The sequence below is a fragment of the Pagrus pagrus genome, assembly GCF_965226575.1.
Source record: "Pagrus pagrus genome assembly, chromosome: 14".
In the NCBI taxonomy this organism is placed as follows: domain Eukaryota; kingdom Metazoa; phylum Chordata; class Actinopteri; order Spariformes; family Sparidae; genus Pagrus; species Pagrus pagrus.
Window position 1 is genome coordinate 942,413 of NC_140198.1, and position 16,380 is coordinate 958,792.

Genomic DNA, 16,380 nt, shown 5'->3' on the forward strand with positions numbered 1-16,380 from the left:
GTCCAATTTAGTCTGGATTTACCGATCTGTTTCCCCCACTGTGTGAAAATTACATATGCTTCAGTCGGTGAAAAACAAACGCTGGCACTGTTAAATACATGTGAATGTGGCAGTAAACTCCCTGCTGGTCCTCTCAGCCTCCATCTTATCTTCATCCAAGGCCGATGATTCGGACGTCACCTCTCCTCAAAATATATTCCACTTCTGTCTGAAGATATTTACCTCTTTAAACCAGAAGGTGTGTGTGTCACCTGTGTGTGAACCATTATTTTAACTTTAATCAGACAGAGTCCATGTGCTGATATTCAAAGGGGAAATAAGAGTTCTCTGCCCGGCGGCACAAAACAACTATTAATCTCTCTGTGGGAGGCTGATGGGCTTTTAATCAATACCAATAGCTCAATGATTACTGCCATCCAAAACAAATGTTCCCGTCTGCAGCCTCAGATGGAACAAACAGTCCTCGCTCACCAGAGTTCACCTGCTGGACTTTTAACTGCTCGATGTCGCCGGTTGATCGGACCAACACGTTTGCTCCATGGGCTCAATTCTAAGGCGGCGACTAACGATTATTTTCAAATGAAGCAATCTGTTGTTTGGCCTCTAAAATGTGATCAAATGGTGAAAAATGTTGCTCAGTGTTTCGTCCTCAAATGTCTTGTTCTGTCCACAACACAAAGATCTTCAGTTCACAGTCACAGAGGAAAGAAACCGGAGAATATTCACATGTAACAAGCTGACATCAAGACGCTTTGTTGCTCCAAGCGATCAATCCATTAACAAAATAGTTCAGCTCTCCTGAATTCAATCCCTGAATGAGTCCCTCAAATGCACCACTCTTACAGATCAACTGCAAATTCTCTAAAATGTTTAAATTATTCAGATGTTTCAGATTTTGTTTTGTTCCCAAAATAACAGGTTTGCCTTAAAGTTCGGAAATTAAAATCTTGATTGTATTTTTTAACTAAAGGAATCAGTGTATAAAATACCTCCATGTGTAATTTCTGCCATTGCACTCATAACCTTTAACCCATAATGCAACACCACGGTGCAGTGTGCTATGTGCTATGCTACACCCAAAGTCCTCAGGCTGGGTATTATTATTATCATTATTATTATTACTATCATTAGTAGTAGTAGTAGTAGTATTATACTATTACACTGTTACCTTGATTTCAACATCAGCTTCTGAATGATGCTTTTTGTGATACAAATTTTATTAAATCCATTTTAGATAAATAAAGAAAATGACATTATAATTTCTGAAGGAGGAAACTCTTCCTGCTTCTCCTCTGCACTCTACTCAACCTGACTAAAGTAAAGAAGCTGGTGTAGCATTGGACGATATCAAAATATAAATAACGTCAACGTCAAAATTAACATTACTAACAAACACAATGGTGGCAATATGCCGTTGTAGCATCTAGTCTGCCTGATCTGACGAAGAAGAGGAGGAAGAGGAAGGAGGAAATGTTGCTGACGTTTGTGATTCTGGGAAAAAGTGGCAGAGTGAGACCTCCTACTTGCTCTGTGCTACAGTGCAGCTTACCCTCTCCACCACGAGGCAGCGTTCCCTCCTTTCAGTTGTGGAAAATCAGCTCCTAATTCCCAGAAAAACTACAGAGGAAGCGTCCCCGGCGTCCCGGCGTCCTCGGCGTCCTCGGCGACCCTGGCTGAATTCGAGGCTAATGGACATTTTTGTGGCTGATTTAATTCACCAAAATAAGAGCGTCCGCAGGTCTGCAGAGTCAGAACTCAAGGCTCCAAACCAGCTGCTGATGATTAACCTCTGAAAGCACAATTTGCATCATCGCTAGTTTTAATGGAGGCAGAAGTATGGAGCGTTACTCGCTAACAGCCTGCGCCTGCACGTCGCCTGACACAATATTAACTCTTGTACCATGAAGAGCAGATCTGGGCCTGAAATGAGCTTTTTTAAATGGAATGAAGTGAAAATATGTTCAACAGGAAGCAGAATTTACTACGTTTTTAGACACGCTTCACACTCTGACTACATAATAAATCACTGTGCTGTTCAAAGACAAACTGCTGCTGTTGTCGATGCTAAATGCACGTGGAGCTCCTGCCAGGGAAATATTTTCATTTTCTCTAATTGACGTCTTTTCTGGTGAATGAAATGACAGCAACATTAATTAAGTTCCCATTTTGACGCGGCCCTCAGGACCCTCTGCTCCACTTGAAGAGCCGAACTGACCGGGCTCTTAATGCACGTCCTCGTGTCACAGAGGATGGAGTCACGACTCTGCTCCGGATTCACGTTACTCCATCAGGCATGTATTTTTCATGCGCAGTGTCAACTGCTCGGATGTCAGGTTAAGAGCTGAGTGGACGCACCAGATTTAAATTCACCAAAGTGATTCCTCAAGCAGAATTTGTAAGCGTGGCAGATGTAAGAATCGAGAGGCAGGAGGGAAAAGTGATATCACTAATTTAACATAACTGCTTACGGACAGGTTTAAGTGCTACAAGTCATTTTTTATTCATCAAAGACAGCGAGCGAGAAATGTTTACTGAAACGGACGGCTAACATTTCAACACTGTCGAGAATTTTAATCAAACAGTCGCTGGGCCGGGAGCTGAACGTGGAGCAGCTCGCAGCTCTCTGCTGCTTTGTGTGCCTAAATCCTGTTTCATAGGCTTATGGTAAAATTATTATAATGTCTTTCGGAGCTAATATAGCATAGCAGAGGCTATTATAACAGGCAGGGATTCCTTTTCTCTCAAAGCCTATGTAACCTAATAAAAGAATCGATTAGACTGGGCATTGCTCAAACTGGCAGTTTGCTCCGGGGTAGGAAAAAAGGATGTTTTCACAGAGCACAGGGCGCACAGTAAAACAATATAGATCCAAGTCGAGTCAGGCCGGAGAGTTTAATTCTATTACAGCAGAATAAGTGCAGCAATATGTTGAGTAAAGCTGCTCACAGGCACTTTGTGATCCTGAGAGCTGCATGTAAACCCGAACAGCTCCTGATTGATCCGGACGAGTTCAGATGAGTTTCAGTATCGTCCCCAAAACACCAGCAGCGTCTCGGTGAAGGTTTCCGTCCCGTCCTGAGGTGATCGACGCTGCGAGTGGTCCGACTGAGCGAGCCCCCCCTCCTCTGTGTGTTCTGCCATTTTTAGATAGAGCTGAATGTGATTTCATGGGGTTCACGGCTGAAAATAGACGTCTTATTTCTCTCCGGGGAGAAAAATATATACGGTGACTTAAAGTGTACTGATGTATACCGAGTCAGTTAACTCGATTTCCCTCCCTGCCACCAGAGACCCCTCTGGATTTAATCCTCAGATGCCAAACCAGAGGTTAAAGGAAGGATACCCAGACTTCATACAGCTGAAGACTCTCTCACAGATGAAGATGTGATGTGTGGCAGCCTTTCATTTCTTCTGCCTAACTCTTATCATGTGGCTGCAAGTTCTCTGGGAACGTTTTTTTTCTTTGTTAACTTGATTATTTGTGGGTCTTTCAACACAAAACACCCAGAATTAGTTGAGAAAAGGAAAAGGAAGTAATATTCGTGACGGACCGATTATCGGAGCACTTTTCCACACTTGTTGTCGAGATGATCCACGACATGACGGCCGGGCTGAGGGGAGTCGTGTGAACGGCTCTTTGTTTAAGCTGCTCTCTGTTCAGTATGTTTGGGTCTCGACGACCTCACTTATTCAAAAAGTGGGTTAATGTTCCAGCATTTAATTGGAAATGTAATTAGTAATGATTTCTGGAGTCATGGATGAAGTTCCGTTTGACACAGTTTGGATTACATCCTAAATCAATGGCGTGACAGCGGGAGGTGGAAGTAATAACACTAATATAAAACCCAGAATGCATTTCAATTTGTTGTCTATCAAATTCTGATTGAGTGCTCGCTGAGCGCCCCGCAGGCTCTAATGATGAGTGTGTTTGAGTGAAAGATGACAGAACCAGAGGCCCGTTTCTGTTCACAACACCATCACTGGAGTCGGCCGGGTCCAGTGCAGTCGATGCCACGGTGGCCTAATTTGTAAAGCGTTTGTTTCCCTGTGTTAAAATCAATGTGAGTAAGATTCAGACTGTATGTTCAGCAGACATTCACACTCGGCACTCGTCCAGTCCCAGACGACAGTATTGATTGATTTCGGGTTATTTTGGAGACAAACGGGACAAAATTAATTCAGATGTGTGTGTTCTGTTCATTTTGAGAGGCTTTTTAACTTTTGGCAAAGCTTCACACACAAATTCAACTCAACGTTTGCAGCAATTTATTTTTTTCTAGGAACAAAACCGCGTTTCATTCAGTGTCAGAGTTCGAGAAAAGAAAAACCTTTGAAACGCTCAAAACTGTTAAGAAACTCAAGAGTTTCTGAGGAATAAGGAGGCAAACTCCCGATTAACATGAAACTCACAACACTTCCTGTGAACGTGTAGTAAAACAGATTGTGTAACCCAAGGCTACAGCAGTGAAGCCGTCAGGACTGGCAGAGCTCCAGTAAAATCAGAACCAGGGCCAGAATCTGGACACGCCGAGACGTTTATTTACAGCAAGTTGAAAAGCTGCCGCGTTCTCTGCACACAGACAAAGTGGAAGCACAAAGAGGAAAGCTGTCAGTCAGGCAGAGGAGACGTCTCGTCATGTCGAAGGATTAACAAAAGGAGCTGACAGCTACATCTGACATCTGCCGGCAGGTTTACAGGTACAGACGCTCAGAAATCACAACAGAAGTGTCAGGATTTCATAAGAACTCAAACTTAGACAGAGGAAAGTCAAATGTTAAACATTTATGATGCTGCAGCTGCGATTTTCATTATCAATGAATCTGCAGATTATGTTCTGAGGTGATTCATCGCTTGGTGGAGAAAATAATGCTCATCACCGTCTCCAAAACCCCCAAGTGTTTTGTCCAGCAGAAAGTCTCGAGCTGCCGACGATCATTTCTTAATCGCTGACTATTTTGATAATCAATTAATTGGTGTGAGTAATTGTTTCCTCCACTCTGCGGTCTCTTTCCTCCTCTGTGACAGTAAACTGAGGATCTTTGGGCTGTGGACAAAACAAGACATTTGAGGACATCATCCTGGGCTTGACGACGAAGAGGAAGACGAAGACGAAGACGAAGATTATTCACTCAGCATTCCACTTACTTGTTGCTGTCGCTATGGCAACACTCTTGCACAGTGTGCTGTGACGTATATCTGCTGTATGAACTGCACGTCTTGTGATTCTGGTGTGACTTCTACAAACACCGCTGAGTGATATGAAGTAAACATTTAATCTATGAGTGAGGGAAAGTCCAAGAGCCGCTAAGCTAATTTATTTAATGTAAAGTACCGTAGGCTTAGCTGGTTCTGTCGGTAAACCTTACCTTAAACAGTAATCTGTGCTGGACGAGCGTCCGGCCCGGGGCCGATACACAGCAGACTTATTTCACCATGTCAGCCACATACACACTATCAGCCACAAGCTCCACGTGTGCTGCTCGGCTCAAGAGACAACACAGGCATCGCTGACGGAGAGCAGCAACATCCAACCAAACATCCAATCAGTTCGAAATCAGGATGTCCAATTTTGTCTCATATCGATCACAGGCCTCATATCAAAATCTTATCTTTGCCGACTTTGTGATATCGGCAAATATTTTATCATTTGACCACAGAACCGATCATCAGATCATTTTGAAGCTGGTGATTTACACTCTGAAGCTTCTCATGTAGCCTGCAGCGGCCGGCCTGCAGCGGCCGGCCTGCAGCAGAGCTCTGGTAGCTCACTGACTCCACACCAACACAATTTATTCATTTTCAAAGTTTTAATCTTCAGCCTCGACCGACTTTATCAGATTTTGACTTCATACCACTTTGATCATTGCGCGATAGTTCCCCCGTCACATCCAACACACTTTGATGTGTAAAATCATCAGTTTTCTTCTGACTGAAGTTGAGTTCTCACATTTAAACTTATTTCTAGTTTAGACTTTCAAATAACCCAAACGTGCACCGCGGCACGCATCGGACTCTCTGAATATACGTGACACAGCCAGCGGACTCATGGCCGTGTTAGCAGACTGTGTTGACACCACATGTCCTCCTTGTAATCACCACCAGGAGACGGAGGGGAGACTCTTCTTTTGTTGCAGCCAGCTGCTTGTATTTACAGTAAATCTTACATGACACCATCTGACACCACATTAGAAAATGTCACTGACTACCTCCATAGAAATGCTTGTCAAACAGCAGGACTAATCTACGAGAACACGTCGCTCCTTCCAGAGCTCTTCCACCGGAGCCGAGCTGACAATGAGAAACAGCCGTGAACTCAGAGACACCAGCAGGAAAAGCAATCCCAGCGCCGAGAACGATATCGTGCTGAGAAAGAATTAAGTGTTGGCCGATTGGAGAGGAGGGAGGAAGCCGAGGTCGGTTGGCAGACTGGAGCATGCATGTCTGAGTCCTTTAGCAGATTTGTAGCACTGGGAATTCAGAGTGTGTGTGTGTGTGTGTGTGTGTGTGTGTGTGTGTGTGTGTGTGTGTGTGTGGAGGAGATACTGTATGATTTGCTGAAAGCTAAAAAAAATCTGCTCATATTTCTTCAGTTTCCTCACGGACAAATCCTTCACACGGAGGCCAACAGTCCCTGAGAAACACTGCTGACAGGCTGAACACCTCTGGACCTGATGGTTCATCTGGTTCTGATCTCTGCAGCTTCTACAGGCTGTCAAAACACACTCAGACTGGATGTACAACACAATTAAACAGCCCCAGATTATCATCTCTCATGTCGAGCGCTGTTAAAGAAACCTTCTTATATTCAGTCTTCTCCATCATGAAACCTCAGAGCTGTTTGTCTCACGATACGATCGTCTCCAGTTCTGCATAATAAACTTCAGACGCAGGAATAATCTCACACATATTTCATTGGTTATGAATAAGCTATTCAGGATAAAGTCATTAAATCAACTGTAACACAGAAGAAATCAAACTGTGTCACAGCACCGTCTGACACATCACTGATCATCACGGCCGCATGAATCTGACATGAAACGTCCTTCACCTGTAAAACTGACGTCACTGAGGGGAAAGCTGCTTCTGCACATCCAACAAATAACGCACACAATACATGACACACCAACACAACACAAGACCCACATCTCTGTCACAAACAAGAGAGAGAGACGTGATGACAACTGAGGCCATAGCTCTGCAAAAACCCACAGCAGAAGAAATCCACGGTGAGCAGACTGAACCTCTGGAGCTGCAATTAGGAATCGATCAGCTGATAACTGTTAGATTGATCACCAGTTACTTTGATAATCGATTCATCGGTTTGAGTCATCATCCTCTGATGTCAGCTTGTTTTATATATTATAATATTTCATGTTTTCTTTCCTCCTCTGTGACGGTAAACTGAGCTGGAGGTGAAACACGGAGACAAAGAGCGGATCAGTGAGTCATGACGGGACCGTCTGAGGAGGTTCTGGAGGAAAACGGACCAGAGAGCAAAGTGAGAAGACGTTACAGCAACTTAAAGGTTTCTGATCGCTGTCACAATACAACTCTCCTCGCTGAGTCGTACAGCAGGACACAAATACTTTGCAATGATGGGTTATTTTTAGAAAGTCTTTTTCCTGGTGCAGGTTATATTACAGTTATGGTGTCATGGAGGCCTGAAGGCCTCTAAAACTGCTCATTACTCCTTTATTAACATGATTTATTTGTTTCCTCGACACAAAGGGAGAATAAATACAAACAAAAAGACACATTTAAAAATGTCAGCATCAGTTATCGGCCACAGTGTTATTTTATTCAAATACACTGAATACAAAAAAATAATAATTCGACAGATTAATCACCTGTGAAAATAAAATACCTCAGACCTGCAGGTGTGACCAGTTTGTCTGACTCAGCAGGCTGCTGTACTCTCTCCTCCTCTACCTGTGTGTTACCTGTGTGTGACCTGTGTGTTACCTGTGTGTTACCTGTGTGTGACCTGTGTGTTACCTGTGTGTGACCTGTGTTTTACCTGTGTGCTACCTGTGTGTGACCTGTGTGTTACCTGTGTGTTACCTGTGTGTTACCTGTGTGTTACTGTCGCTACAGGAAACAACGACCTGCACGCTGAAAATAGGAAGTGAGCGTCACTGACTGTACGAACATTAACAAGCTATCAACTGTTTTGCTCTGCAGGATTTATTCATTTTAATATCCGGGCTAACCTCCCGACAGGGGCAGGGGCACCCTCGCTGCACCCTGGGTTCAGTCTCACTCAGGATGACGGTGATTGGTTGAGACAGGTCAGTGAGCTATGTGACACTCACCTTAGTTCCCATCTCTACAATATTACAGTAACCCTCTAAATACAAATGAATCAGGAGGAATGATGAACTAACCTAATATAACGTGTCATAAAGCAGAAACATCCTCAGAAGAACAGGTATTCTCCCTGTAGATGGTCAGGTGAGGAGCCGGATCCACTCTCATGTCCGTCTAGAACAGCTGGCTGACCGCTGATTGAGATTAAGTCTTCCAACAGGTGGAAGCAGCTGGCCGGCTCTGCATGACCCAACAGCACCTCTAAATCTCATTATTAAACATGTTATATCTAGTTTGTTTAATCCGAACAGAAACCAGTTCACCCAGCAGGACTAGCTGTTCCTCTGTCTCCTGTTTCTGTGCTACGCTAAGCTAACTGGCTGCTAGCTGTGCTCCTAAAATGTCGAACTATTCCTTTAATGTAAGCAGTCCTGGGAATCCTACAACAGGTTTGATGAATGAACTGGGTCAAACATCAGAACCTGCTCACATTTCCTGGCAGAGGACGGGTGACGCAGCTTTATCAGCGCTGTAATCACTTCTTCAGGCGCTCAGAGAGGTTACACAATCCTGGCTGTTGGACACCGGAGGTCTCGCCCTGCTCGTGGACGCGTGTCAGCTGACATATGTGGACAAAATGTCAGACATATTTCCTCTGTTCAGATTTGTATTCCACGTCGTCCTCTTAGAGGAATTAAAGGGGCCACCTTCAGCGTAACCTTTCCTTCATTCAGAAATCTCATTCTCCATCAGCGCGTCCGGGGAGACGACTTATTAAGCTGCAGATGTCTCACTGTTTCTGGACCAGACCACCAGAATTAGAGGAAAAGAATTATAACTATGTAACAGCACAGACAGAAGGAGGTGAGCCTTCAGATCCAGGTGAGAAAATCTGATTAAAAGTGACTGACGACTGAGATAACATCCTCAAGATCCACTATTGTGCATCCAAATCCACTCTCAGGTGTTTTTCCCACAATGCAAATGTGGGATCTATCTGGTAAAATGTTCCCAAGGCTGACTCACAGTACCAGCGGCAGGAGAGAAAGCTATTTCAAATCAAAGGCGCTGTGGTAGCAGCGAGCGAGCTGCAGAGCACAAGAAGTGATTTCATACCAAACACATGTGATCCTGTAATGCAGAGGCAGATTGCTTCCCTGCTGAGAGCAGTTACAGAGCGACGAGACGCCGCGCAATCACCCAAAGTGCTTCTTTCTTCGCTGAAGCAGGAAATGAAACATGTTCTGTGTGAATGTGATGGGAACGTTTCTCTGAAGGATATTTCTCACTGAAGAACAGAGCAGACGTGAATAAAACTTTCAAACACAAAGAGAAACGTACGTACTCTCTCAGTTATTCTATTTATTTGTGTGTTTTTCATTGTAAACAGAATAAGAACCTGTGATGAAAAGGTTCAATTCAAAATAAAGAGGCGAAATTTGACCCTTTTTTTTACCTGGTCTTTAAAAATGATCAATAATTCTTGATATTGACTGGTGCAATATCTCTCTTTCTACATGTTTATGCTTGTTGAACAGGTTTATTGTTAAAGTATAGTTATTTTAACTGCACAGTAACGAGCAGCGCTCAGCTGACAACCAGTTATCATCACCTGGTTCACTTCACTGTGTCCGTGTGTTAATGAGGAGGAGCTCAGCAGAGGAGAGGCCACGACGACGTCTTAATAAATTACACCAAGATGTGAAAAAGTACCAATAAAAGAACCGTTAACGTTGGAGCTAATCAATGCTACAGTATTTAATAATTCAGCCCAGGGGCCCGTTTAACACCAGGTGTCGTTACCCATCCCCCTTTGTTTCAGCGTGGACGTCGTCATGCTGTCGTAGCACCAGACGACAGAGCAGCTTCCTGAGCTCAGCCTCGACGCTCCACCATGAAACAAATACATCTAAATATATAAAGTGACTACAACATGCATGAGGTTGTTGTAGATCAACAGATATCTGAACACTTTGTTTTTACCCACAATCTGTTATCGTTCCATCCATAAATCAGAAGCTGTTTAAATATGTAAACTCATGTCTGAGAGTCGTCTGGCATGTACAAAGCTTAAATGAAGCTTAGATGAAGTGTTTTGAAGGAACGTTGAAAAGGATCTTCACAAGGAATAAATGGCAAACTATGAAACGTCTCTCCAGTCCATCTATGAACCAAAGAACCTTTAATGCATGTTTTATATACTGCACTCAATCCTTCATTCTTCAGCGCTGAAGGCTTTTAGCAGATTGAAAACCACCTAAGGCTTCATCCAACATGCTAAATTGATTCTGTGACCACAAAACACGAAGCCTTTCAAGGTTCAGACATCCCGAGATCCTGACAAAAAGGTGGAACAAGAGGACGGGGATGCATTGTAAACGAGTCCTTTCAGCAAGAGCAACCAGCAGGCCCCCGAGCCCTCGGCAGAGGTCCTGCTCATCACGCCACATCTGAGGGAACCAGAGCGTCACAAAAGGTTCTTTTCACAGCTGATGAAGGATGAGATCCTCAGAATTCACTCCACAGCGACCCGGAGAGCTCGGAGCAAAGACCCACTCTGAGCATCAGGAGATTCAAAGAGCTTTTTTACAATTTAGATCAAGAAAATCAATGAGAACACGAGACGGGCCCACCAGGCCCACCTGAGACTGTGATCACAGAACCAGGCCCACCTGAGACTGCGATCACAGAACCAGGCCCACCTGAGACTGCGATCACAGAACCAGGCTGCATGTGAAACCAGTCTTTCCAGTAACAGCTTCTGTTCCTATTGTTTCCAGTCGGCGGTTGCCCTGCTGTTCACAGAGCACAGATTGGTTTTAGCCTTGAGCCCATCTGTCACTGAAAATTAAAAAAAAAAAAACTGCTTGCAGGAGCTCGAACAGGTTTACTGCGAGCTGCAGCCGCCAGCAAAAAGCTCTTCCCTTCAGCGCTGACCGAGGGCGGCTCGCTCAATAAAAAAACCATATGCTTCATGGACGCCAACACAAACTAAAGTGGCAGGTGCACCAACAACAACGTGACATCTCGACATCAGCAGAGCACAGAACAAACGCAGAATGACTAGAAATCACAACACTGACTCATTCACAGTCACAGGATGTGCTTTAGGTACAACACAGGAAACAGCAGCAGCTTCGTCGCAGCACATGTAAATCAATCAGAGGCTGGGAGCTGGCGAGTCTCGCTGCTCTCTGATAGGCTGCTGCTGCTGCTGCTGCTGGGAGCTCTGCCAGCGACGTACAGACCATGACTGGCAAACACCAGGACACGATCTGCAGCCGGCTGCAGCCTCGAGCAGGCAGAGACTTCACCGCTGCGTTCAGTTCACCACGCCTACTGCCGTCTCACAGGCGCTTCATCTGGATGTGTTCACACTGCTTATCTGACAACAGACATTTGAAGATGTTACTTTGTGCTCCTGGGAAGTGAAATGTTTTCCACTGTTTTCTGACGTTTTAAAGATAATGAATCAGCATATTAATCATTAATAATCATGAGATATTAATTAGTTGCAGTCCAAGATATGGTGCAGCTGCTCCGTTTCCCAACAGCTACTGTTGTGTTTCATAACAAATGAGGCGAGTTCAAATAATTACACCAAAAATAAAGATTCCAGAGTTCAACAACAAACAGCCTTCAGTGAGTCAACAACAACAACAACAACAACAACAACAACAACAACAACAAGAGAGAGAAATCCAGTTACAAAGTTCAGTTTCTCTAATCTGTTCGGAGTGAACCCTCTTCACAAACAAATCAATAAAGGATCTCTGAAGAAGAAAATAAAGTTTCCTCTGGTACCAGTCAGCTGATCGTCTTCATCACACAGGAGAGGAGTCTGGAAGAGACGCTGCAGGCTAACGCTAAGCTAGCGGCAGGCTAACGCTAAGCTAGCTGCAGGCTAACGCTAAGCTAGCTGTGTCATCTTTAAGATGCTTTCTCTTCAGATGTACACGAGTAGGAGAACAGCTTGCTCATGTAGGTCATATAGAGACGTCTGAATAAGAAGAGACTGTTTCCTAACCAGCTGAAAAGTCTTTGTATTATATTTAAAATAGAGAGAAAGCGGTTTGTGTTTAAAAAGTTCTGCTCTGCTGTCCAGTACCGCATCAGAACTGCTGGCACTGTGGGAAGAACATGGGCGTGTCTGAGCAGAATGAGAAACCAGAGAGCTCTCATCAGGTCAAACACTCCTCGCTGAAGTGTCCTTGAAAACCTTCATCCCTATCAGCTGCAGGAATGCTGCTCTGCTGCTGACCTCTGACCTCCACGAGGGGCAGCAGGAGGAGAGGTGGGTTTCCCTCCAGGCTTCACATTCAGACTGACGCTAATATGGAGAGTGACCGATCGCAGCGGCATCAAATCCTGCGAGGCTTTAATTTAATCGACTCCGCAGGAAAATGATTCATTAGCTTGTTTACGACTCGAGCCGAGAATATATGAAGATTATCATTTGAAGTGAGAAGAACGTGGAATAATGGATTCATTACAGCTCTGTGTTTTACCCCGAGAGGCCTTAAAGTCCATGATATTGCTTTTTCACACCTGGGGATTTGTCTTCGTCTGTTCATTTGCCACGTTTCTCTGGAGGTGTTCTTACAAACTGTTTACTTAGCATACGAGTGTGACAAGGAGAGTGTGTGTGTGTGTGTGTGTGTGTGTGTGTGTGTGTGTGTGTGTGTGTGTGTGTGTGTGTGTGTGTGTGTGCGTGGGGGGGACTTGAGGTCTCTGAGGCCACGAGCTTCTGAAACCTTCCTCGCAGGCAGCCGGCCATGCGCCAAATCTGTTACTGCAATTACTTTTGACAGCAGCGCCTTCATCGTCCAGGAAGGTGGGTTTCCCTGCGCTGACCACAGGCGCTGGCGGGCTGCGTGTAGGCAGGACTCTGCTGCAACACTTGCTCCGCGGGCCTCGGTGAAGCCATCAAGGAGAGTATACTCTTTAGTGCACACGTAGGCGATTCTTTTGTGTGGTAATGAAATTGAGGCAAGACTTAGTGAAAATGAGTAGGAGAGGGGAGATATTGTGCAGTAAATATGGAGAGAGCTGCTCTCTGCTCTCGCGGTGCAGCCAGAATCATTCCTGCAGAATCTGAGCACCTTTAAATAGAATAAACAGAGAGTGCACTGTGACTGTGGGCTGCTCAGTTCGCCTCTCAGCACAGTGCAGTGCCACAGTCCTGCCGCTGCTGCCGCTGCCGCCGCCGCCGCTGCTGCATCAATAAAAAGTGTTTGATATTTAAGGAGGATTAGTGTTTGGGAGTCCAACTAGATCACTGGGACATGTCAGGAAATCATCTTCAGGATGTTTGATTTGGGATTTCGTGCTCTCGGTCTATGTAGGACAAACTGTAGATTCATCTGTTGTGTAAGAGGCCCGCTATGACACAGACCACTTTAAACAGAGACGATAGACGTTTCCAGCTCCGATCTGCAAATTCCTCATATAATTGTTAATGCTTCTCTCCTGTGGCGCTCCACAGTGTGACGGGGAGCTCGGTCACCTGAGTACTATTTATACCTCATGTACAGTCGATTCCTCAGTCGCTTCTTATGAAAACTACGACTTCACACAGAAAAAGTCTTCAAAAGGAGGCAACAGACGGTTGTTTTTCAGATCCAATCTGCAAAATTACCATATTGTTTGTGTTACGACTTCTCTCCTGGTGTGTGCGGTCACCTGATGGTACTTTCTATATGCATCTATATCTATACGTCATGTGGAGTCAATGTTGTCATTTCTATGAAAGAGCAGACGTGATAGACGGTTGTAGTTTTTCAGCTCCGATCTGTAAGATTCCCAAATGTTTTGGGTTACGAGTGATTGTCAGTATGATGGTACAATCTATATGTATCTATATCTATTTGTATCTATATCTATTTGTATCTATATCTATATGTATCTATATCTATTTGTATCTATATCTATTTGTATCTATATCTATATCATATGTTGTGCAGATTCTTGTATCATTTCTATGAAAGAGGAAACTTCACGTGTGGAAAAACTCATTAAAAGGAGACGGCTGCATTTCAGCTCCGATCTGCAAAATTCTCATATCTTCTGTATTATTGCTTCTCTCCTGTGATGCTCCTCAGAATACTGAGCATGATGGTTCAATCTATAACTACCTGGATCTATAACTACCTGGATCTATAACTACCTGGATCTATAACTCATGACCATCTAGTACAGACTCTTACAGTAACTGACAGTCTGGACGTGATTCTCAGTGTTGAACCTTGAAGGAAGAGCAGCCAACAAGTACCATAACACTCCTGCAGGGTCCGAGTGTGTGTGTGTGTGTGTGTGTGTGTGTGTGTGTGTGTGTGTGTCAGAAAAGAAATGGCCAATCAGAACAGACAGCAGCCACCTCTGCAGTTACATGTTGCAGAAATTTGGCACCACCACTTTTCTGTGCAACACAATTATGATCCTGAGAGAGGGGGGGGGGGGTCTCACTCACCACATGAAAGCGCCGCCACACAGATGAGGAGAGTCCACCTGCGGTCCCGTACACCTGACATGGTAGAAATCCCAGCAGGATGTTAATCCCAGTTGTTCCAGCAGCCGGAGGAGGAGAAAGAAAGCTGAGCGCAGCCTCCACGCGACGCTGCTGCGGCTCGTCCGTCTCTAACTTCAATAATGCGCAGCAGATATAAACATATATATATATATTTATGTGTATTTATGTGTATTTATATATATATGTGTGTATCTGAGCGCGTGTGTGTGGTGATCTCCAAAATGTTCTGGTCCAGTCTTCACAGCAGAGCAGCAGAGCTAAGGCACGGCCGCGCCGCGTCTTCTCCAGGCGACACGCCGCGTTTTGTTCCACATGGGAGAAGAAAGTTCAAGAATCCGTCTCCGGATCACAGAACCGGGGGCGCAGAGAGACCCGAGCTCCTGAAGCGGATCCAAGTCTGTGCGCGAAACCCGAGAAATGCCCCAAAAATCATAAATCAGTGGGCATGAGTGGAGAGATGACGCGCGCCCTGGCTGAAAACACAGGAATCCTGCGAGCCTTCCCCAAACAGCAGGGCCGGACTGGAAGGACTGAGATCCGGAGCCGCGGACTGGTTCTGTGTCATCACTCGCTCAACAACTCACTCTTTTTACTCCTTGCGCAAAATCCTGGAGAGAAAAAGGGCGAGAAGGCATCCGGCGGGTCCGCAGCGCTCCGGTTCGGCTCTCACTCACTCTTCTCGGGTTTCATTTAAAATCCAGAGCCGAGAGAAGAAGCTGCAAACACGCTGTGAGCTGAAAACACGCAGAAAGGTCCGCAAAAAGCGCCGCTGGTGCCCCCGCAGGGCTTCACCTACCGCAGCGCGTTGCGACAGTCGCTCCGCGGAGTCACGGAGCGGCGGAGCCTCCTCACAACTCCTCCTCACTCCGCTGGACTTCACCCGGAGCCGGAGCGGAGCATCGTCAGTGCGGCTTACCGGAGTCTGAAACACGGCCAAGTCCGTCCAACTCTCCGTCCCTCTGTCTTAGTCCCAGGATACCGGACCGAGCCGAGCCGAGCCGAGCCGCACCTGTCTCAGGTGTGTTGAGCTCACACCGCCGCTGATCCTCCACAGCTGTCTGCTTTAACTCCGCTCCAAACTAAACGTGCTCACCTTCACACGCACAGACCCGCAGATCAGCGCGTCAACCCGCAACACTGGGAGACACGCACATCCGGTCAGAAGTTTCAAAATAAAATGACATGAAACGGCAACATTTGTCACGTAAAGTGTAAGACATTTTATTTTGAGGACATGAAAATACAAAACATACAGGCTGTAAATAATACAGATGATAACTCAGTTAGCCTCATTATTATTATTATTATTGTTATTATTACTGTTCTGCTCCGTTATCTCGGCTGTACAGGTGAAACATAAACGTTAACCTGATGTTTCATTAGAGCAGGTGAGTAAACTCAGTGTTTGTGTGCTAACAACAGTTAAACTTTATTCGTAGTTTTCCTTTATGTCGAGCAATAATGTTAATATAAGGAGGATTATAATCAAAGGTAAATCAATATAAATGTAAGAAACAGTTTCATTTATGAGTTTAAGCAGAAA

The 16,380-nt window shown here is 45.0% G+C and overlaps 1 protein-coding gene across 1 annotated transcript in view; it reads right to left on the reverse strand.

The window, feature by feature from the left end:
- The window catches only part of tmem132e (transmembrane protein 132E), a 387,724-nt gene extending 371,774 nt beyond the window's left edge, over window positions 1-15,950 (reverse strand). Inside the window, exon 1 of the mRNA XM_084374076.1 lies at window positions 14,778-15,950. Within this exon, the coding sequence (XP_084230202.1) occupies window positions 14,778-14,838 (61 nt within the window). The 5' untranslated portion in view covers window positions 14,839-15,950. The remainder of the gene's footprint in view (window positions 1-14,777) is intronic.
- Between the last annotated feature and the right edge of the window lie 430 nt (window positions 15,951-16,380).